General features: G+C 40.3%; 4 protein-coding genes across 6 annotated transcripts; 3 read left to right on the forward strand and 1 right to left on the reverse strand.

Annotated features, from left to right (window-relative positions):
- The first annotated feature begins 3507 nt into the window (after positions 1-3507).
- tmpob (thymopoietin b) lies at positions 3508-7615 on the forward strand. The gene is made up of 6 exons (XM_079568059.1): positions 3508-4124; positions 4257-4374; positions 4956-5111; positions 5444-5553; positions 5637-5743; positions 5877-7615. Exons 1-6 carry the CDS (start codon positions 3891-3893, stop codon positions 6253-6255), a joined length of 1104 nt encoding a protein of 367 aa, XP_079424185.1. The 5' UTR covers positions 3508-3890; the 3' UTR covers positions 6256-7615.
- Positions 7616-8338: 723 nt separating this feature from the next.
- On the forward strand, positions 8339-14273 carry ldhbb (lactate dehydrogenase Bb). 2 transcript variants are annotated; one of them, XM_079568505.1, is made up of 8 exons: positions 8339-8481; positions 9890-10023; positions 10868-10985; positions 11870-12043; positions 12113-12286; positions 12576-12693; positions 12932-13055; positions 14007-14273. In XM_079568505.1, exons 2-8 carry the CDS (start codon positions 9895-9897, stop codon positions 14172-14174), a joined length of 1005 nt encoding a protein of 334 aa, XP_079424631.1. In that variant the 5' UTR covers positions 8339-8481; positions 9890-9894; the 3' UTR covers positions 14175-14273. The 2 variants fall into 2 exon arrangements, with proteins under 2 accessions (XP_079424631.1, XP_079424630.1); XM_079568504.1 differs by lacking the exon at positions 8339-8481 and adding an exon at positions 9083-9266.
- Positions 14274-18208: 3935 nt separating this feature from the next.
- golt1bb (golgi transport 1Bb) lies at positions 18209-20443 on the reverse strand. The gene is made up of 5 exons (XM_079568028.1): positions 20294-20443; positions 19774-19865; positions 19516-19694; positions 19353-19434; positions 18209-18667 (listed from the first exon to the last, which is right to left on the reverse strand). The coding sequence occupies exons 1-5, from the start codon at positions 20316-20318 to the stop codon at positions 18629-18631; spliced, it is 417 nt and encodes a 138-aa protein (XP_079424154.1). The 5' UTR covers positions 20319-20443; the 3' UTR covers positions 18209-18628.
- A 338-nt stretch (positions 20444-20781) lies between these two features.
- slc35b4 (solute carrier family 35 member B4) lies at positions 20782-23911 on the forward strand. 2 transcript variants are annotated; one of them, XM_079568088.1, is made up of 10 exons: positions 20782-20975; positions 21326-21439; positions 21505-21607; positions 21712-21761; positions 21831-21912; positions 22001-22064; positions 22278-22387; positions 22538-22613; positions 22685-22760; positions 23286-23911. In XM_079568088.1, exons 1-10 carry the CDS (start codon positions 20899-20901, stop codon positions 23533-23535), a joined length of 1002 nt encoding a protein of 333 aa, XP_079424214.1. In that variant the 5' UTR covers positions 20782-20898; the 3' UTR covers positions 23536-23911. The 2 variants fall into 2 exon arrangements, with proteins under 2 accessions (XP_079424214.1, XP_079424215.1); XM_079568089.1 differs by having other exon boundaries at positions 22004-22064.
- Positions 23912-23954: the final 43 nt, after the last annotated feature.

Genomic DNA, 23954 nt, shown 5'->3' on the forward strand with positions numbered 1-23954 from the left:
TACGGCACCAGCGTTCAGCCATGTGAACAGAAAAACTACGCAGAGCAACGTCTGTTGAGTGTGTTGGCCAAGTTAAGCACGGAAATATTTATTTCCTGTTAACTCGAGAGTCTGGCAGTCACCTTTGTAAGGTTGCCCCTGCAGTTCACAATGAGCCATCGGCCAACCAAGGAAGCTGTGTGCGGGCTTAACGCTGATGGACGATGAGCAAATCCTAGGACTTCTAAAAGTATACAAATTCGATGACACTGCTTTATTGTGTCAGTGATGGAGTATTGACTGACAAATTCCTTCAGGTCATGTGACGGTGAAGAGTATTGAATTGGCTTTGTTTTGTTTCAAACTTAATAGTAAGCTTATGTCGTTGCTGTTTTTGCCTGCAAAGTTTGGTTGCAAGCATAAGTACTTGGTTTGTCTCCTAACTAAACCAAGTTGACAGTGGCTCATTAGTTTTAGCTTGGTTTTTCGATCCCAGCCCTTAAGGAGGTTGTCTCGTCACTGTGTCCTTGGGCAAGACTCTGCATCCACTTTTGTGTGACTGTACTGTGGCGTTTGAGTGTTTAGTGGTAGAGGCATTTTCGCAGATAGGCAGCTTCATTTCTGTCAGTCTGCCCCAGTAATGCAATGCAAAGTACTTTAGTTATCACGAAATGCCTTATACTATAGCAAGGAAGATTATGTTCCATCACCTTTTTTCCACATCAGTGGGACCATAAACTTTATATTGAGGCTGTTTTATAAACCATTTGACTTACAATTAAATGTTACATTTGGTTTTAATTATGCTGCTAGAACCTGTTGACCTTTGTTATATAAATTTTAATACTTCACCAGTTATAAAAGTACTGTTAACATTATAATATGCTAAAATTCCCAGTCTGCCACTTTTCACTGGAAATGCTTTTTGCCATAAAGTGCCTGAGTGCAGCGGTCGCCAATAGCTTCTCCAAAGAGTACATTAAGACTAAGTGGTTCCAACAGATAAAATTTATGTTGATCCTTTTATGTCATTGCCTTACATGCTTCAGAGACGAATGGCCAGCATAAAGTTTTCCAACAACTGATCCAATATGGCATCCGCTGTGTGCCTCCTTGGAGCCTCAATAGAAATACTTCATTTTACTGCCTAGACGTAAACGCACAGTAATCTTTGCCCTAAGTTCAACCAGGCCATGACCAAGTGTGGCTTTGTATTCAACAGCCAAATAAAACGGGAAAAGCCCAAATCATAATAGTAAAACAAATAACACGGAGGATCAAGAACCGTGATACAAACAGAGAAGTGGCCAAATGGGCATCAAGAACGGGCCAAGGAGGGAGTCTCATTTCTCCTCTTGACAGAAATGTCTACAACTGGCTCAATGTCCTTTTAGTGCAGTTTGGATTGTCAACAGATAAAAATATACTATGTGAGTAGTACTAAATGGTTGTGCGAGTGCCAGGACACACAAAGTGAAGTGAAACACCACTTCTTACTGCCCGCATCCTTCCCTCCACTTTGGACAGGAAAACGCACTGGCCATTGGTGTAATTAATTAATTTACTAGCGGACAGTAATACCTGTGGGCACAGGGAGATTTTTGTATTTGGCTCTGCTATACATGTCATTTTACCAAGCTCAAGAAAACAAATAAACCTAAATGTTCGGTCTCTAAAGCTGGACTAAGGGTTTCTGAACATGGTTGGGATATACAATGCAGATTATTCATAACTTGTATTAATTTTGTGAGTGCTTATTTTGTTGTGTCAGTGCAATTGGATCAGACGTCCTTTGGGTGGTGGAGGTTGACTTTTCCCAACTTACTCCATGTGGTTGGCTCAAGTGGGATTTAGAAAAGGCCTAAAATCCAAGAAAAACTCTAAACCAAGTAGAGCATGTTTAACGGTTGCACTGTCCAATCCACTTTTAGATTATTTGTACTGCATAGGTTCTTGTTCACCATTTTTCCTCTAAACACTCCGCACTTACAGGTTTGTTAATTGATTTATTATTCAGAGTTATTCCTTCTTGTCATTTCTCTTTAATATGACAGCAGTAAAGACATTTTCACATAGGCTTTAAGTTCCCGTAAATTGTTTTGAGGCTTGTTCCTGCCAGATGTTTCATTTGTTCTCTAGGATTTATTTTACAATCATCTGTCAAAAGCTGTTGTCAGTTTAACCGCCTGGGCCACATCAGGTGTAGCAAGTCCCTATTAAATGAACTCATTCTGAAAATGTGAATGTTGACGATTAAATAGTGGGCTTTGATCATTTTTCAGAGGCCATGACTGTTATTCTTTAAGAGGCACTCGCTATGATTCTTGGCCCACGTCTTATTTTCTGTATAAATTACATACAAAGAAAGCTTAAGAGGTATTTCTCAAGGGCTAAACTTTTTTATGCTTACACTCCATTGGCAAATCCACTATGGAAAAGTTGAACTAAGCTTCAAGTACAGTGTTTAGTGCGGTTTGGGGCTTAGGCGAGGATCAATTGCCTCCATTTTGCAGCGGCACCCCAGAAACCTCCTGGGAGGCTGGTCTGAAGGACAGGTGGGCAGCAGGCACACTGTCCCACTCACCACTGTCCCGAGTATGCAGGAAAACACCAGACAGAGACAACTGCACGCCTAAGCCAGGGCAGACAGGTGTTCACGCTATGCCATGTTTGAATGAGAGCCAGTGTTCTTGCATTGGGCCTACCACATTTTCAAGTGATGTGCCAAGTCTATAAATAGACCAATTATACAGTAGGCGTACTGTTCTGTGAATGATGATTTACTGACAAAAATGATGTGTTGCACACTTGCAATTGTTAGTTCATTGTGCCTTTTATAACCCAGAACAATATAGTCAATGGATAGGCTATAGCCTATAAATCACAAAGTTGGCTGCGTAACAGTTCACCCGGTAAGTAGAGTTGTGCATTGTGCTTTTATTGGTGAAATACACCTCAAACATGCAATCTAGTGTTGGAATGTTCTACAGTGTGGCTTTAAGTCTTCCGAGGGAAATGTCATTTACAGCCGAAATCTATGACTCGTATGGGTCGAACCAACAGGGTACTTTTCTTGGTGGCGGATGCTGCTGCCATCTTGTGTTACAAGTTACAAATGAGCACTCTTAAAATCATAACACTTGGTTCGCTGTAGAGTTATGCAATTCGTCCGCCCGAAAAAGTTTTTAAGCGGTACTTGTATGCAAGGATATATGCTTTTGCAAAGAGCACATAACGTTTAAACCATAAACTTCGGGTCTTTTCTACGGAAAGACGACAGTTTGAGGTTGTCGGATTTTGTGAGCTGAAGCACATTTGGATCACTTCACCCACGTTAGTGCTAAAAAAACAAAACAAAGACAATACACAGACAATTAAAAACAAAAGCAGGGTGTTTCGCTTTTGTACCGAGTCGACATTTGAGCGGTTTCTTTGTGATGGCAGCCTGCTAGGCTTCCATTCATAGCAGCCAATCAGAGGCCTCCATACTGCCTCCTCCTGACCAATGGCGAGGCGTTTTGGATTTTTAGGCTCGTTCGACCGCGGACAAACGTCGGCAAGTGGACCGGTTAATGCTAAGCTAATTCAGGAAAAATACAACTGAGTATTTTCAACTTTATGCACGGTTTCTTAGTTGGTTGTCGCATGCACAGTATTCCGAAAATTAATAGCTCGCTTTTTATCCTTAGATTGTTCGGCTAATCATCTAACTCGGCTGTTGATTTTGCTAAATCGTTTTTTGTGCTGCTAGCTAAGCCATCGGAGGTGGGCGCCAGTCTTGTTTGACAACAGCGCTATTCCGTCACGTTAGTGTTGTGTGTAGCTGCTGGGCGAGCCAGCTAATTCCTGTGTGTTAGCTTTGGGCGGCAAAAAGAAAAAAACAAACTGAGCGCAAACAGAGGAAGTACACTATGGCTGAGTTTCTGGAAGATCCTTCGGTTTTAACTAAAGAAAAGCTCAAGACCGAGCTTACGGCGAACAATGTGCCACTTCCGAGCGGAGAGCACAAGAAAGAAGTGTACGTTCAGCTGTACCTCAAAAACTTAACCATTCTCAACAACAAGAAGAGTCCTCCTACAGACACTTTCTCCAGCGATGAAGAGTTACCTGCGCCCGTGGTCACCAATAAAAGCCGTTCTGGGAGAGTAAGTACATTTATTCACCGAGATGTGCTTGTGGTGTTTCTCGTGACCGTTAGAAAGTGTTTCCTTTGCCTTAAATGACTTAACGACTTAATCAGCTTTTCCTCTCAACTATGTGCCATTGTTGTTCCTCAGAAAGCCACAAAGAAGACAGACAAGCCCCGCACGGACGAAGTCGAGGTGACAGAGCTCACAGACGAAGATTTAAAAGAACAGCTGGCCAAGCACGGGGTGGAATCTGGACCGATTGTGGGTGAGTTCCTGCTGGGATTAAGGCACACTTAGATACCTGGAAGGCAGTCCATTATAACACGGAAGGCCATTTATTTTACGTATTTTAAGTTCATGAATTTTTTTTTTTTAAATTTTCACTAGATATTTCATAATTTTATCATTTTTTAATGTTTAGGGACATTTTTCTAGCCTCTGCATTATTGCCTTTTATCTTCTTTATAGTCTCCCAGTGTTTCTTTTGAGGGGGCCCTCTGCCTCGGGAGCTGCGGTTGGCTGTGTGGGTGCTTGGGTGGAGGTTGGGTGTCTCTCCTCCACCTCCTCTGGGCGGCCATGTCGGTGCCCTGGCAACTGTAGCCGATGCGCTGCTCCTGGTGCAGATGGTTTCCTCATTCAGTTCATCTGTTTTCAGCCTTATGTCCATTATTTTAGTCTGAAGTGTGATCACTCAATCACTGCACACAGGTTTTTTTGTGAGTGTCCAATAGCTTAAAATATTGCCGTTCCTGATATATGTTTGTTTTATGCCAATTTCTATTCCAAGTCTCACCTGTATTTGTTGATTGATATTTTGATATTAATGTTTTGTGTATTTTACTGCAGCCTCTACTCGCAAAGTGTATGAGAAGAAGTTGCAGAAGCTTTTGGACCAGCCCCCACCCGAGCTCGAGGCCCCTGCAGAGGTCACGACCCTCCCAAAGGTTGACAGTAACCAGAATGGCAACACCAACTCAGACCAGTACAGTGACAAGGAGGATGGTGAGCTGCAACCTCCCTTTATTGCCACATAGGCACTACATCCAGGAGTCAGTGAGTGTGTTTGTGAACAGAAGGGCAGTTTGTCTTTTGGATAATTATAGAGCTTTACGGCACTAGGAGAATAACAAGGCATACCACAGTAAAGGGTGTGCCAAATGCCACTGTGAAAAGTGATAGTAAAGAAATGGTCTTTACACTAGTAAATTCAAGTATAGGTGTACAATATAGTTATTACTGTTGGTTTCCACCCCCATCATCAAAAACAAAATGTTTTGAAATAATTGATATCAATTCTGTATACATTTAGCTTTTGTTTTGATCGTTTTCATCAGAAGTGATTGCAACCCCCGAAGCAGACCCGGTGCCTGTTGTAGAGAAATCCGTGCGCAGCCGAGGAAAGACCCCCGTCACAGTCCGCACCAGCAGCAGACGACAAGCTAAAGTAAGCCATGGGCAAATGTGATTGAAGTTACATGCATGTAAATATTTTTAGATTTTTTTCTAATATTATTGTGTCTTGGGTAGATAGTGGAGGAAATTACTGTCACAGAGGAAACGCCGAAGAAAAAGACTGCAGAAAGTGCTGTTGAAGATATTCTTGCCAATGAAATAAGTTCACCGACTGGAATGAGGTAAACCTTACCAACAACTTAGTGTCTGTAAAACAACTGTAAATTGAAGCCTTTTACTCTTTCTAAATAGAAGAAATGAGATTTAAATGTGAATACTGTATATGACCATTCCTGAAAAAGTATTTGTTTTTAGTGCAACCTGTCGGCGCCCGATTCGAGGCGCAGCGGGCCGGCCTGTGAAGCCCACCGAGTACTGGCTGGATGAGTCCCGTGTTCAGACCACAGTCGTCTCCGAGAGCCGCACAGAGTGTCTCAAATCAGGCAGCTCCCCAGCCTCTGCACCGGCCAGCCGAGGCTTCCTGTCCATCCTTCTCAAGCTTCTCCTGCTCGTTGCCATCGTTGTTGGTCTCTACTATGCTTACCAAAACCTGGACGGCAGTCATATCGAAGCCCTCAAAGGTCTGGCAGACGGCGTCCTGGTCCCACTGAAGGGAGTGGCGGAAAGCACTGCCACTTACCTGGGCATCGGCGGAGGTGAAGCCCCGGCACCCGCGGCGCAGCCCGCAGAGTGAAGCCCATCAGCTCATCAAGTCCACTCCACTGTTTTACAACAGCACATCACAACCCAAACTCAACTCAGCTTTTTCTTTCTTTGCCGTCCTGGTTGGACTAAAGACACAAATCGACGAGCTATCTCCTCTCTTTCCTCTCAGCCTCTCCTCCTGACACTCGGAGGGATTTTACCGTAGCTTCTGGATGACTCTGTCCGAAGTGACTTGTTTTATGTCGTTTTAACCTGTGAAATTGTTTGTCTTCGTGAGCATTTAACCCATATATGTAGAAGTGTGTGCTGATTTGGGAGGCCAGTTTATTCATGCATGATAGTATTTTTGAAAGTCATACTGTAGTTTCTCATTACGCTCGTGCCAGGTGTGTTTTTTCTGATGGTGAAGTGCCTGGATAAATGCAAGCACTTATGACACCCTCCCATTTCAAGCACAAACTGCGCTTTTACCAACGCCACCATGACTTGGAGTGTTTCTGTACAAAATGAAGCTACTTTTTTCTGTAGGTAGTTACTCATAATTTCAAAGGTGCTCAGGTAAAATTTCTTAACGTGATCAGTGGAGGGAGAAGAGGTGCAACCAGCTCACATCGCCGCATGAGGAAAACCAAGTAAAAAAAAGACATTACTTTTTTTTCCCACGCTTAAATCATGGTAGTTTTATGATTTGTATTACATTCACTCATTCATTGTATTTAATCATCACTTTTGCAAATAATTTTAAGCTACAAACCTACTGTACTTTAAATATAGCAGTGTAATTACAAAACATTTTTTTTTCCAGATAAATAACAATTTGACAATTCCTCAATAAGGAAACTTTAGCTTTCAATCATGATTTTCTTTCTCTGCCATGGTGCCCATCTGAGTTTTACATGCTTTGGGGTTTTGTGCTTTGTTGTGCTTCATTATATTTTTCTGTTTTTTTTTATTATTAGGTTTTTGATCCTTCGGTCCTGCATGTCTGTGCAGGGCTGGCTCATGCAGTGCACCCACATAGCCCACCAACTGACTGCGATTGTCCATACGTGGCAGATCTTTTAAGTTCAGTGTTTTTAGCAAATTACACAGCACATGTTGACACTGAGGATGGGACAGATTCATCTTCATTTGTGTTTTTTGATATTTTTCTAAAGTGAGTGTAAAGCTTTTTATAGTACATTTTCGGTACCATGTGAAATGCAATACACACAGAAGTCAGATTTATTCAATATTTCAGACCAGGCAGCTCTCCCACAAAATGGACAGAAGACATGGGTTATGTGGGTAAGGATGTGATCTGTTTATTTATGATATTGTAGGCTGTTTATCATGAAATAAACTCAGTTGTCACCACATGGACCTGTATTATTTTGTCTTGCATCATGTATATGAAATTCTGAATTAAATGTTCTTTTCTTAAAACGCTTTAATGATTTTCTGATGCCTTCATGGACCTTTTGTTACATCATCGCTGACTAAGTGTGGACTGAATGTGCCGTCTAGCCTTTTGCCCCACAGCCAAACTGTTTGAAATTTTTGTCTTTTTTTCCCCCCTCTTATTGGATATACTTGACAAAAATGCAGCTCATGGCCATTGGCGATCACCCCTTTCCTTAGACTTTAAATTTGACATTGCTTATAGGTTATGGTGAATATCAAGTGAACAGTTGCAGAGAAGTTAGCACTATTTCCTCACAACAGAAAGATCTATGGAAAGAATTTTGGACTGGACAGATGGGTTTGTGTGTGCAGGGTTCCCGTACCACTGAAAATATTCACAGTAAGGTTCCATATGGAGCTTGGACTCAAGAAACAAAACAAAGGAATAACATTGCAGAAATATCCACTCAATTTTCTTTTGCTATGTCGACATTACACACATAAGCTCTATTGATTTCATTTTCCAACAAAGTTTAGCATTCAAAGTTCTCTGGCTTGTGAGTAAATATGAATCATTGCACTACGTTCTGTAATATGCTCAACATCCATTTTCTATTCTGCATGCACCGGTACTTAACTTTAAGTTTTCTGTTGTCTTTTCAGTTGTATTGTCTCCTAATGAGATGACCAGCGGAGCACCACAATGGGACTTTGTAGAGGACGGAGCGGATTATTCAATTAAATCCACCAGTCGCCTGCCTGGTACGCAGCAGGGAGAGGAGCAGAGAGTACCAAACTCACACCTGAGCGTCTTGGGATTGGACGACGGCCCCATAACATTGTAGTAAATATTAAGACTCTCGCTAAACAGGTGAGTGGACTTTCATCTGGTAAGTTTCTTCCTGTCTGACGAGTTGTGTCTTTTGTTTTGTTACAGTCTGGTTGTCTTTCCACTTCAGTAAACAATGCTGGTATTTTCCTTGTACTCAATACTATGTGTCCAGTAACTACCTACAAGCCCTGTTGCTCAAGAACCCATGGCATTCCTCCGTGGATGACAATCATTTTTTGTTGCTTGGGTCACACAGGCCTTCTATATAATTTGCACATACTTGAAAATCTTGAAATTTCTACCAGGGTTGCAGGATATGACCTGTTATTAGAGCTTGATGACTTACAGCTTTCCATAAAGTCCCCAAAAGTGAAGAGCAGCCCGGGCTTTTTAACAGACTTCACTTTATCCAAGTATTTTTCCTACAACAGGGCATCGTTTAAGTTTTGGTTTTCCATTCATTTGTGGTTCAAGTGCAATGGAGCAGATGGAGACAGTGTTAAAAGATTACTGTAACTCCTTTAACTCTCTGTGGTCACTCGGACAAGTTAGGCATCCGATTATACCCACTATCCTCTGTTTGGGATAGGGGAGGGGTGCAGGAGAGCAGGGAGGGGGGGAGCGCTGCACACTCTCCAGTCTGGGCTACAGTCACATGAGCAGGGAGCCGACTGAGTACTGTCTTCCTCCAAATCTAACAGACCTACAGTGTTCTGTAAGGCTAGCTGTTGATGCATTAGAGGTGTAGTGGATCTCTATACAGTGTGCCATGCTGATTATATGGTGGTACATATATTTCACAGCCCGGAGCATCGTCAAGCAAAGCAAGTATCCATGCTATTTTTGTACCAGTGTTTGTTTCAAGGTGATCTCTGCAAAAAGGAGGACATGTCCCGTCTTACCCTAAGCAGCCCTAATTGTTGTATGGAATGGTATTCGATCTTTGTGAAATAATGAATCTAATAGTAAATGCAGAGAATTTTTGTCAGTGTGTGTTTGTTATCCCTGACTATTGTACCCCATCTCAGACCCATAGTAGAAACCCTGACTTCTTCTCCGGTCACCAAACCAAATGCTGCTTCCTACAGCATGCAGTGATCCACATTTCAATTTAGAATTTCTGTTCGCTGGATGCACTTCCTGCAACAACCCTCCTTGTTTATATCAGCTTGGGACAGACACATGTCACACGCAATGTGGCCTAACTTTTGATCCTCAATAAACTGAATTTAGGACTTGATATTTTGTGGGGAATAACTCCTAATATTGCGATTTTGTGAGTGTTGCAGCTGTATTTGTATTTATATCAAAATCCAGTTTCACATTTAAAATATCTCCAACGGCATCAACATTGGAGAGAAGGAAAAATATATAATCATTCATTCATCTTTAAGCCCTAGTTGATATATTAGAAAGTAACCGGGTGTTTGTTTTGTGTTCTTTCCAGTGAAAATGTCTGCAACGCTCCAAAAGCTCATCACCCCATTGTTTAAGGGTCTACCGGAGCCTCCACGAAACAAGGTGACGGTGGTGGGCGTGGGGCAGGTGGGCATGGCCTGTGCGGTCAGCATCCTGCTCAGAGTAAGTGCCCCTTTTAGGTTTATTGTAGTAGATTACATCCACACCTGTTGCTCGCCTAAGGGGTTGATGTGAGCCTCACACCAGATTAGTGCTCTACGGGCGTCTGAGCTCCTCTTAACTCTTCACTGCCCTTGAACTTATGGACGCCGACAGCACAAGTTGATAGTGACACTCACTAAATGACAGAGGTTTTTAGAATTAAGTTGGGTGGTACTTGACCTGCTATACTCAGTCTGCTACCAAACAAAGATCACAAGGGCACTGCTGATGAAGCTACAATACTTAAACTACCAAGTTCAGGTGACGGCTTAAAAAGCCTCATCTACAAATATAGTAACTGAGAGTGTTAGACATTATGCACTTTAAAGAAACCATGTGATTTGTAGGGAAGGAAAGATAGGTAAATTTATGTGCATCAGTTATATCCCACAACATTAAAATACTGTATTTTTAATAGTAATATTTTAGGTAAGATAAATGCTTTTACCGTTATTTGTATTTAGACTACTACTATTACTACTACTACTACTGCTGTTGCTGCTGATCCCTTAATTGGAAAATCAGCCTAATGATTCTAAGCAGAGTTCTGGAGGTTGAACTGTGATGTGACATTGGCACGTACCTTGTTACTGTGCTACAAGGTTCTCTTAATCAAGTATCTCATCTCACATGCGTGGTATAGACACATCATGTTAAATAATAGTTAATTAAAGTCAAATATGGTGTAATGGTATTTTCTACAACGTAGAATGTGCCAAAACACATTATGACCTCACCAAATGTGTTCCTCAAGGCCAAATACTGATATTGCATTATGAACACCACCCTATTTGTGTTTCTGCAGGAGCTGGCCGACGAACTGGCCTTAGTGGACGTTCTTGAGGACAAATTGAAAGGAGAGATGATGGATCTGCAGCACGGCAGTCTGTTCCTCAAAACCCCCACCATCGTTGCTGACAAGGGCAAGTGCTTCTGCTGCGGAAAAAAAATATATATACATTAATTTTCAGACTTTTTCCCCCACCAGATATTTCTAGTTTTGTTTTTTGTTGAGATATTTAGCTAGATTTGGATTGGGGGCCACGATGCTCTGGACTTTGACAATGTCTGGTTTGGAGTATGATGGAGGTTATAGCCTAGTGTGCATAGTTTTAGTTTGATACGGATCATATGGGCATTTTAATCCAAACAAAGTTTTTCTTACGGATCAAGGGATCAGGAGAATGTCGAAAAGTATGAAAGTATGCAAGAAATTAAATCATGGTGCGGCCCACCCTTCACAGGCTGAAATAGGCTTCATTTCTGATACTAAACAGAACAAAGAATATGCAAATAAAGTAGCAGGCAAAGTCTCAGTTTTAGTTCTGTTGGAACTGAGCGCTGCCTTTGACACAGGACCACGGGATCTTAGTTCACAGGTTAGAAAACTGGGTGGGAATCTCTGGTACTGCTCTAAACTGACATGTTACAGCCATATGAACCATTTCGGGCCCTGAGAACTTCAGGGAGGGGTCTCCTGGTGGTTCCCAGAGTCAATAATAAACATGGTGAGGCTGCGTTTCAGTTTCATGCAGCGAAAATCTGGAACAGTTTTCATGAGGATGTGAGACAGGCCTCAACTCTGACAATGTTCAAATCCAGACTGGAAACAGTTATTTTTACCCGTGCATATGACAACTGAAAGTATTTATCTGCACTCTTGCCTTTTACTGTAATTTATATTTTTTATGTCGATGTTTTATTCATTTTATCTGCTTTCTTGTCATTTTATGCAACTGTGAAGCACTTTCAATTGCCTTGTGTATGAATTGTGCTTGTGTATTTTAAATTCAGTCTTCTTCCATAGATTATTCCGTAACTGCACACTCCCGCATTGTGGTGGTGACGGCTGGAGTTCGGCAGCAGGAGGGAGAGAGTCGCCTAAACCTGGTCCAAAGAAACGTGAACATCTTCAAACACATCATCCCTCAAATCGTCAGATACAGCCCTGACTGCATCATCCTGGTGGTCTCTAACCCTGGTACTCCCTGTTCATGATCAAATCATGGGCCATTATGTTCAGTAATGACCGTCACGTGTTTCCCTGCAGTGGATGTGCTGACTTACGTAACGTGGAAACTGAGTGGTTTACCCATGCATCGAGTTATCGGCAGCGGCACCAACTTGGACTCAGCTCGGTTTCGCTTTCTGATGGCCGACAAACTGGGGATTCACCCAAGCAGCTTCAACGGCTGGATACTGGGAGAACACGGGGACACCAGCGGTAAGATATGGTTTTATGTAAATCTGTGGTAGACGATTTTGGATGTAAATAATATAGTAATAAACAAATCATATTCATTTATGTCATATTGGTAAAAGTACCCTACAATAGTACATTAAAAATAGAGCTATAAAGTATTTATTAGAAAAATGCAAACAAATACAGCCTCTAAATAATAATAATTTTGATTTGTTCCTACTCTATTATAAACTTCAACATAACTTAGAAATAGAAGTATAATAGAAGTATACTATGAATTTTGAATCTTGAAGCCACTGTGTGTGTTTAGTGCCCGTTTGGAGTGGGACAAACGTGGCTGGAGTCAATCTGCAAACACTGAACCCAAACATCGGCACCGAAGAGGATGAGGAGAACTGGAAAGAGGCTCACAAAATGGTGGTCGACAGGTGAGCAAGTGGCGTCATTAAAATATTTGTAACTCAACAGAAATACAAGGCAATTTACAAGTTCAAGAAAGTTTGATCCAAGGATTTTGAAAGAGGCAGTGAGTGTATAAATCCTGCTAGATTTTCCACACTCCTTTAAAGAAATATAATATAGTCAAACTATTTAGAGGAGCTTATTTTACACCCAATGCTAGTTTGAGTGTTTTCTCATTTCTTCAATGATGTCCTTGACCTTCAGTGCGTACGAAGTGATCAAACTCAAGGGATATACAAACTGGGCCATTGGTCTGAGCGTGGCGGACCTCACAGAGAGCATCATGAGGAACATGAACCGAATCCACCCGGTCTCCACGATGGTCCAGGTATGGCACTACAGCGGGTACAGCAGTGTTAATTTCGTCGACTAAAATATTTAGTCTTAATTTTAGTCAAAGTGATATTTTTGACGACTAAAATTGGACTAAAACTAAATTAAAAGTTTTTCTTGAGACTAAAACTATGACTAAAATGTCCAGATATTTTAAATACTAAATTCTAAAATTGCACGTAAATTTAGTCGACTAAATTTAAGACAATTTTTGTCGACTTTTCCTTTATAATATTCATTATAATCATATTTAATCTTGTTCCTCTGCTTCATGGAGCTTTGTTCCCACATGAACAAAGCTCAGAGCTGTTCCTTTGGCAGTGAATTTACATGATATGAGGCTCTTTCAGACGGTCAATAGAAGTTTGGATGATTTTAGTCTCTCCTTTTCATTTTTATTTAGTCTTATTTTAGTCGACTAAAACTAGACTAAAATTGAAGATATTTTTTTGACTAAATCTTGACTAAAATTGAATTACATTTTTGTCAAAAGACTAAAACTAAAGCAAAATATGTTGTCAAAATTAACACTGGGGTACAGTGGGCACTGAACACATCACCATTTGTCTTAGGAAATAAGGCTCTAAAGGAGGAACTGTGTCTCATTCTGACAGTTCAATGCAGTGTTGTAGATTGAAAACTCAACAAGTTACCTGTGTAGTGACTTGGTCCCTAAAGCTGGTCACTATTCTATATATTTGCATAAGGTTTTGTCAAATGGGACTCCCCAGAAGCTGTCTGTAGTTCATCATGCAGCTGGTAAAACAATATAAACTTGCTTGAACCTGAATGCTACACCTGGTCTAGTTTTGACCTTGCAGCTGTTTGAAATATTTTGTTGAGGCCTCACCTTGCACACAGGTCTTCAGTGTTTTCTTATGGTCCACCACATTTACATAGCATCGTTTCAGGCTATTTGCATTGACTGTTTGCCTGTGTGTTCCAGGGCATGTACGGGATCGGGGAGGAGGTGTACTTAAGTCTACCCTGTGTGCTGAATGGAGGGGGCGTGTCCAGTGTGGTTAACATGACTCTGAACCAGGACGAGGTGGGGCAACTGCAGGACAGCGCGTGCACCCTGTGGGACATACAGAAAGACCTGAAGGACCTCTGAACGGGCAGTAGGGGGCGACATCTTCAAACTCAGTAATAGGGCAGCTCTCCTCGTGCGTTCTATAGAGTCACAGCTACTATTTTACACAGCTTTAGTAACTGTTACACCGCTTTAGTCACTGTTATCATCAAAACACAGAGAACTATTGAATGTGGCTTAAAATGTAAAGCAAGTGAAGTATTTTATGGCGCAAAAGCTTTGAATTGTATAGAATTTATTTAATTTTGTATATTTTAATTTAATCTATGACATTGTGTGTTTGTGATCACACCATTGTTCCAAATAATGTATTTAATAGCCTACCTTAATGACTGATCTAAAAAATAATGATGTTTTGTCCGATTATGTGTTTTCTCTGCTCTTGTCCAAAGGATACTAAACACCAAATATGAATACAGATAAATTATTTGTTGTAATTATTCAATTATTTACTGAAGTAAGGGTAGAAACGTCTGATTTATACTCTAGTGGTGACTAGAACTGAAATAACTGTAAATTAGTGGGAGAAACTCATTATTTTTGAGGGAATATTTTCTAAACAGACACTACAAATGTTGGATCTTATATAATTTTGAGGTGGATTGGGTCATATTAGTCTATTAGTCTTAGTTGCCCTTTGTGTTTGCATAATGTCACTACTACTCACAGTAGTTTATGCTGACTGAATACTTGAAACATTATACTAATAATGCATTGGTTTTATATAGCGCTTTTCTGGACACTCAAAGACGCTTTACATTGCACTATTCGTTCACTCCATACTCGGTGGTGGTAAGCTACTATTGTGGCCACAGCTGCCCTGGGGTAGACTGACGGAAGCGAGGCAACCAGTCTGCGCCATCGGCCCCTCCGACCACCACCAACCACTCACTCACTCACTACATTCGCTAGGCTTCCTGGTGTTACCAAACGGTCTCCCATCCAAGTACCGACCAGGCCCTTCCCTGCTTAGCTTCCAAGGTCTGACGGGATTGGGCAGAGCAAAGGTGGTATGACCACAAACTACATTTTCTACATTTATTTGTTTCCATCTATCTCAATATTAAGCTGTAGTACCAACACTGTTACAAGTAAACAGACAGGGTGATTTCTAAATATAAATCCATTCACTAACATTTTTACTTCATGTAAGCCCGAAGACGTCTTCTTCACCTGTCGACCTGAGTTTGACCTGACACTCTCCCTCAATGTGATGAAGCCTGTTGCTCAATGCGGCGCTAATCACTGCGACGTGTGAATAAGATGATTACTGCCTCGGGGAAACACATTCCAGTGACTGTACTTCATTATAACAAAGTCACAGAGAAAATAGACAACGCAGATTTATTTATTGATTTTACATTTGATCATTCTCAAAGGAAGGACCTGTGATATAAAACAACAAAGACTTTATACGATTATGAACTGTTGAGCTTGTCATAATGAGTGTCTCCTGAAAGAAAATACGAGGTTAAAAAATGTCCTTTTCATAGACATTAATTCAATTTAAGCACTTTACCTTTCAGTATTAATCTCAATAGAAGCTTGAATAAAGGGAGGGAAATCTTCAGCTGGTCACTGCTTCGATCGTACGTCACTACCAACACATTTGACAAGCATTTCGAGACGATGGTCAATTTCAAATCCATCTGTTCAACCTTTATTAAGCCTTACATCTTTTTTAAAAGAGATTTTAAAATCTCAAAAATAACTATCCTGTTCCTGCGTTCATTTAAAGCCATGCTGCGCAACATTTCACTCAATAATATAATAAATTACCATATCACCATTTCTATAATGAATGTTTGTAATTTGTTAAGCATACAAAAATAACTTCTCAGACCTGACTCTTGCTTTTGCTCAGAGCAGGACATCACCATCTCATCACCATGGAGATTTTGCCACTTTCCTTTGACTTCCAGTAGAAAAGCGAGAAGCCCATTGCTCGATGCTTTCTTTTTAAAACCTACTGCCTAAATAACAATGTCGGTGTCTAACAGATGTTTTGCCATATTTATTTCTACATAGCTGACCATTTTTTAACACTGTACAACAGTTTCACATAATATAATGTCAGGTAATGTTCCGCAGTGTGGCTTTACAGAAACACACTTATCTAGAAGCAGATATTTTGTTTTTTAATTGGCAGATTCTGACTCACCATAGGGAGAAGCATCTACGTCGTGTTCACTGCGCCGCTCCACGATGGAATGAAGTCCCTCTGAAAAAGCAATGCAAATTTATTTTATGTTTATTCTTTTTTTTCCCCCTTGAAGGCTTTTTATGACGCTTACGTGCTCCTTTTAGGTATAGCATTGCCTGTGGGGTCCAGTTCCTCCTCTGGAAAGAAATACATTGGAACTAGTTCTGAAAAACATGTTGTAAAATGGCATTTTTTTCTAGCGCACACTTACATGTGGTGCACTCCAGCACTGGCAAACCAACGTCAACACAAGCACCCCAAAGAGAGCCATAATCAAGGTCTACAAAAAAGTACACAACTCCGTTAAACAAATACAAATTCTGGTAATATATACACAATATGATGAAACAAAACTAATTTACATTTAATTCTGGACTTTTTTTTTAACATGCTCAGTCATGCACATCCCCTTATCCTAAAAAACATACTTAGTCAAATTTGGAATAACACATTTCAGGGGGGAAAAAAGTCTTATTTCAAAATATATTATAGCAGCTGAAATAAGGGTCTAAAAAGCAATTTGCCAAATAAATGAAGATTACATTGGGCTGTTAATATGAAGCATACAAGTCTCCTCCTCTTACCTGTTACAGTTACTCCCGCTGCAGTGTTGTCCCGGTCCCTGGATGTAAATAAGCCACCGCACAGTAACAATGTTTCTCTTATAAAGCGCTAACGATGAGCTGACAGGTATTTTGCGTCATACACTCACTATATTTGCAGAGTGTTAAGTGTCACGTCTAATGTGGTACATCAAGAGAGACAGCAGCCACCAAAAGGAAACAGCATTATTTAGCATATGGGCAGAAGTCTCATTGCATTAGCTCTATAGATCGTATTTGAATTACTTATTTTTTACATTAAAGGTGCACTATGCAACTTTTTTATGAAGAAAAAAAAGTTGATATTTGTGCATATTTTACCTTGTAGTGACCTCGTGGCTGTATGAGGGGTCAGCAAAATGCCTTCACTTTTGATCACAATGGTCTCTATGTTCCAGGATCAGTTGTTTGAAAGGTTTTCACCACTGACGGACCCTCTCACCAGAAAACCTACAAAACAATTGATCCTGGAGCATTGTAGTAGCCACTGTGATGGAAAGTAATGGCAGCATGCTGACCACTCATGCAACCACTGGATCACTACAAGGTCAAATAATACAAAGATCGACTTTTCTTTCTGCATAAAAAGTTTCATAATGCACCTTTAATAGTTATTAGTAGCTGCATATGACCACATAAACAACATGCAAACATGCATCGCCAGATTGTTGGACATTGGCTAATGTGTCCATGATGTCCACTCACATACACCAGTGCATATGACAGGCCAGGGAAGTGTCTTGCCAAAGGACACGTTAAAGGAACAGGCCACCGTTATTACATCCTTTTACATATTTTCTCACCTGAGCTTCGACGAGTTGATACGTACCTGTCTGGTCTTTGTGCTCGTGGAAGAGCTTGGTCGCTTCTAACTTCACCCCGTTTGGAGCTATAGGAATATACTGGGGAGGCCAAATGCTAACAACATCTTTGGTCTTGTTGCGTGACTGAGCCCACGCACAAAGACCAGACAGGTACGCATCAACTCGTCTAAGCTCAGGTAAGAACATATTTCAGTATGTAATAACGGTGGCCTTTTCCTTTAAAAGTTATGCCCTGGATGGAACTGCAAACCTTAAACCTTTGTATTAATGGCCAAAACCTGTGTCAATAAATAATGCTTTATCTATCAGAATACAAAAGCTAGGTCTGCATAACAATTTTATGATCATTGCCTTTTATTTTGTAAAATATTTAAATTTCAATGATACAAACTGTATAAAAGAAAAACACATTTCTAAAAAGTTCACACACTTTATTTCAAGTATGTATTTACAAAAGTTACAGTAAAACGCTCATCTTGACCTCCTATGTTTTTCATGATAAGCAAATAGCTCTTCTAGTAACAAATGACACAGGGTGGAAACAGTCAGTCCATTGGGGAGTGTAACAGTTCACCCAGTGTGGTCCATGGCAGCAGTCTTTAAATAACAACACACTGGAATGACACAAAATAAAAGCCTGTCTCCAGACTTTCAAAATAAAAGTATATTAATGTTATCCAGTGGCAAAGCGTAGAACTCTCTTCTTTTCACAAAGAAGACGAAAACACTCTCTGAATGTCTCTGAATCGATCTTCCTCAGGATCAGGTGTGCCGTTTTACTTTAGTGGCAATCATAACAGAATAAGGTCCCAGTTTGAAAAATCCTCCTCGAAAACAGAGCTGCTGTTATACCATGGCATTGCTCTCTCCGATCTTGTCCACAAGCTGCAAACAAGCACAATAGTCATATTTAATGTTTAATGTTATGCCAAAACTAAAAGAGAAGGTAAAGTGATGAGGTAACGTTCAAAGGGGAGGTGCAACTTGAAAAACTTGTCACGGTGAGAGATGGATGAATTAATCACAGCAAACTTTTGATAGTTAAGTATGTCAAAACCTTTGTTCGATAACGTACTGTTTCTACATTCTCAGTTCGGTGCCTTCATTCACTCCAAAGTTGCGCTAGGTGACCACAACCTACTTCTGTAGCCACAACTGCCCTGAGGCTGACATATTGTTGCTCTTCACCACCAATTCTATAGCCACACTCATGAATACAGGGATACAATTAGAGGTTTGATCATCCCAGATCAAAGTGCGTACATGAAGTGATATTGGCTCTTGCTCACCATGAGTTTTTTATACTTATTCATCTGCTACAAGTTTGGGCAGATACTGGAATAGGTTCCAGCAACTGAAATCTAATAAAATCGGAGGCATGTTAACGTGCAGTATGGTGATGCATATTTTACTGTATTATGTACTTATGCTACAACTAAAATCAAGATTGTAGAATTTCGATTAGATGCACATCTACATCTCACAAATTTGAGGACAATTACATTTAGTAATGTCATTACAAGCTGAGACCTGTAAGAAGTGGAGCTTTGCTGTACACAAGGCAACTTACTGTGCGTATTCCCGGTAAACTAAGCAGTGACCCAAGAACAGGAACTCGTCTGATGAAGCCCACAGCCACTGGGAAGAACCCCCTGCAGGAAACATGTGAGAGGTCATGACAAAAAAACGGGCACGTTTTACAGCATAAGCGCCTTGTGGTTGTTTTGACAAACCTAAACAGGAGGAAGAAACCGTAAATCTCCAGAACTACTCCTACAATGGGCCAGCCGATCAGCACCACGAACACTCCACCCAGGAAGAAACTGGTGGCTTTGGCTTTGTGTCTCTGGAAGAAAAATCTAAACGTCCGCTCCAGACCGATGACAAAAGACAAGCCGGCCACAAACAAGATCTGGGAATAGAAAAGGAAACTGATATGATGATTCATAATGAGTAAAGAGATAGGTGTATTGTGTTGTTCGTCAACTTACATTCCCAATTGCCAGAAGAGCTTTATCGAAGAACAGCATCATCCCAAAGAAGAGGAAGAAAACCCCAAAACCCGTCAACCCCATCCCAATTTCTGTGAAAGAGAAATGATAGTTAATAGTGGTAAAAGATGTGGATCAAGCATAGCATAAAACAAATAAGCATCTCTCAACTATGAGCCAAACAGTATTACATGTGTGGATGTGTTTGATAAGAAGGCAGAAAAAATAGAGCAAATAAGCAGGCATATGGGACTGTTTCTGATCTTTACACCTGCAAAAGACTATGCACGCAGGATGGTGTCTCTAAATTTACAATTTCAAGTTCGTCAAAAGTGCTGACAACACTGACATGATTGACATTAAAGGCCGATAAAAAATTAAAAGGTAAGAAACATAGTGACGTTGTAATAGGTGACGTTGAAGTGTTTCAGCCAATTGTGTTGGAGCTAAAGCCCATACATTTGTTTTTTAAAAAGAAGCTAAAGACAAAGAACCACAACAAACCAAGAAATGCACTTACTTTGCGAGTCCGTGAGTGAAATCATGTTTGCAGCAGTTTCAACAATGTCTCTAAATGAAATAAGGCCTGGAAAACCAAGAAAACCACGGTGTTAAAGCTAAACTGTTGATGCTGTAGCAGCTGCGAAGGCACAGCTAGCGGCTTGCGTGAGTTACGTACGCCACGCTACGTCTTCCGCAGCCACGTTTGTCTCTAAAGGTCGTGAAGATGTGAAGATGTCTCACTCCTCATAGATAAAGATCGTTGCAATTATTACTATTATTATTTCAATTTTAACCTACACAATAAGTGAGGTCAAAGGAGAAGCTTTTGGTAGAAGCCATACATGTTAGGTACGGGACAGTAGTATGAGCCATAGACATGTAAAGAGAAGGAAGGCGGAGTGAAATATCTTCTTATCTGTAGTTCTGCGCGGTTCCATAAAAAAAACTACAACTCCCATTGGCAGTCAACGCGGAAGTGCAGTTCTCACCAAGACGTGTTTCAAGCAGAGTGTATTGGATGAACGAACACAAACTGCAGCTGATGTACAACTATGCTCAGAGAGAGACTCCACTTATTACCTTGACTCTTTTTGCATCCAGTAACTGGGTCAGGGGCCCAACATGGGGACGGCTTTTGCGATCGCTTTAGTTTTTATCGGATGTTGCAGTAACGTGGTGTTTCTGGAGCTGCTCGTAAGGTCAGTGATAAACTTAGACCTATGGCACTTTCTCCTATGGCTCTTAAATGTCCACAGGTTTGACTCGCTGTGGACTATTTTGGTCAAACTTCTGTAGGGTGTCCGTATCTATTACTGTTTTTACTGTCAGTTTTAGAATTACTGAACAATATGCCCTATAATGCAGCTTTTAGCTTCAAAGTGGCAAGTTTGCACATGCATTGATAATTAACAGGTTCTGACACTTTACTAAACGACTTTGTTGTTGTGTAATACATCTGTTGTTCCATTGAGCTGCTACATTATGAAAACAGACCTGTGTTTTTGTTTTGTTTGTTTTCGTTTCTTTAAAATGTATATTATTTATTTAGAGAATTTCCAGGATGTGGCAACATTGTCACTTTTGCACAGTTTCTGTTCATTGCCATGGAGGGCTTTATATTTGAGACTAAGTTTGGGAGAAAGAAACCCGCCATCCCTATAAGGTAACATGTAATATTTTATTGCCTTTTAGAACAAATTCCTACCAACAAACCTTGTGTTTTTCCAGAAACTACATCATTATGGTGACAATGTTCTTCACTGTCAGTGTGGTGAACAACTATGCACTGAACTTCAACATTGCCATGCCTTTACACATGATCTTCAGATCTGTGAGTTTCACTACGTTATGTCTCACTCTAGTACTCAATTATTTATTATTATCTTACTGTATTATGTATCTCTATTACCTTCGAGTCTTTCTCTGTCTTTGCAGGGGTCACTAATTGCCAATATGATCCTGGGTATAATCATGTTGAAGAAAAGGTAAATAAAATTATTAATATTTCATTGTAATGAGACGATAAGCAAAATGTTATTGTTTGTCTTCTTCAGGTATTCTGCAAGTAAATATCTTTCTATAGCATTAGTATCCATTGGCATCTTCATATGCACTATTATGTCTGCCAAAGAAATGGTAAGTCCAGTGCTAATTTCATTTCCCTTCTCTTGATTTCATTATATGAGTTCTTAGACATGTAAATATATATGTATTTGTTTTTTAGCAGAACATGGGCCATGAGGGAGAAGAGGATGAAGGAATTAATGCATTTGTCCACTGGGTCATAGGTAATCAATCCAACCAATCCAAAATCATCTGGTGCAGTCTCACAGCAAACTGCCCTGTCAATGAATGTACTGTAATGTAAAAGTAGTGTGGATAGTAAATGGTCTAATTTTATATAGCGCCTTTCTACTTACATTAGTCTCAAAGCACTTTACATCAAGGAACCACTCACTCACCCATTCACACAAAAATACTGTGTATTATCTATTTTTCAGGAATTTCAATGTTGACATTTGCTCTGCTGATGTCTGCGAGGATGGGGATTTTTCAGGAGACTTTGTATAAACAATATGGCAAACACTCAAAAGAGGCCCTGTTTTACAATGTAAGTGTAGTGTAAGTTCACGCATTGGGCATTTGCATGCAAGTTTTGCATTGCATATTAGGAGCTGCTCTGATGACAAGTACATTTTTCTTTGTGAGATCAATTAAGAGCAAATAAAGTTATTCTTTTCTATTATTTTTTCCTCCTCAGCACTGCCTGCCTCTTCCTGGCTTCCTGCTGCTTTGCACCGACATCTACAGACACTGTGTTTACTTTAACCAGAGCGGTATGTTTCAATCATTTGTAAAATATTATGCTAAACGTTTTATATTAAAAGTCCAACATGTGTCTTTTTAGCTCCTATGGAGGTTCCCGTTGTGGGCGTGACAATGCCCACTATGTGGTTTTATCTTTTTATGAATGTCATCACACAGTATCCTTAATACCAGTTTGTATACCAATGTGATTTAAGTATCTCTGTGAAAACATTTTGTAACCATGCAGCATGTAGACTAGTCTAGTCTAATCTAACTGGACAATTTATGCCGCCATCTAGCGAGAAACCACATTTCACCAGATTACATCACACATCTTATCTGTAAGAGTAAAACTTCTCTCACTGGATATTCTTTGCATGCTATAATGCATGAGACTTTAGTTATACTTTTTTATTAATCTTGATTATTATATAGAGCTTTTCCAGATGCTCAAAGTCACGTAACAGCTTTCTGGTGGTGGTGCGCTGCTATTGTTGCCACAGCTGCCCTGGGGTAGACTACCTATTCTCATTTATCCAATCCAAAACACTCATGCAAGTAGGCTTTGCATGTTCAACAACAGAAAACCAGAGAGCAGTTTAAAATTTAAACTAGTTATAAAGTGTTTTTGTGCCTTGCATTTGGCCCTTTGTTCATGTGTAATGTATATTTCAATCATCCTCCTTAACCAGCTCTTTCAGATATGTGTGCATCCGTGGTGTCTTCATCCTTACCACTGAGTGTGCGTCACTCACAGTCACTTTAGTTGTGACTCTGAGAAAGTTCTTGAGCCTCATCTTCTCCATCATGTACTTCAAAAACCCTTTTACTGTTTGGCACTGGATCGGCACCGCTGTGGTCTTTTTAGGCACTCTTTTGTACACAGAGGTCCTGAGCAGTTTGTACACGGCCATACTCGGACCACCGGCCAAAGAGAAGAAGGAGAAGTGAAAGGAACTGTAATTTCTTCAGTAAAAGAACACATTTGGGATGAGTTTTTAAAAGTTTCAGCTGTTTCAAGAGTCATCAAATCATGCACTGGGAAAAACACCCTGTTCCTGTTTTGTTTTTCATTATCTGCAGATGTGTACCTCTTGCAATTCACTCAGCTGTACCTGGTTATGTGTCAAATATGCAGTAGATCCTATTATGCATTTTATTTATTTATTTTAGGTCTTAAACATTATGTGTGCCATTGCTACAATTTAGTCTTACAAGGGGTGTGTAACATGTTTATAATACTGTACATTAATGCTGGCAATAGAGGCCCTTGATCATTTTCTCTATTTTCACCATTGCTGTGGCCAGTATTGGGTTATGTTTGCACAGTTAACGATCATGAAATGCAATTTGTTAAAACTTGAAACACT

The sequence above is a fragment of the Gobius niger genome (assembly GCF_951799975.1).
Source record: "Gobius niger genome assembly, chromosome: 12".
NCBI classification, from domain to species: domain Eukaryota; kingdom Metazoa; phylum Chordata; class Actinopteri; order Gobiiformes; family Gobiidae; genus Gobius; species Gobius niger.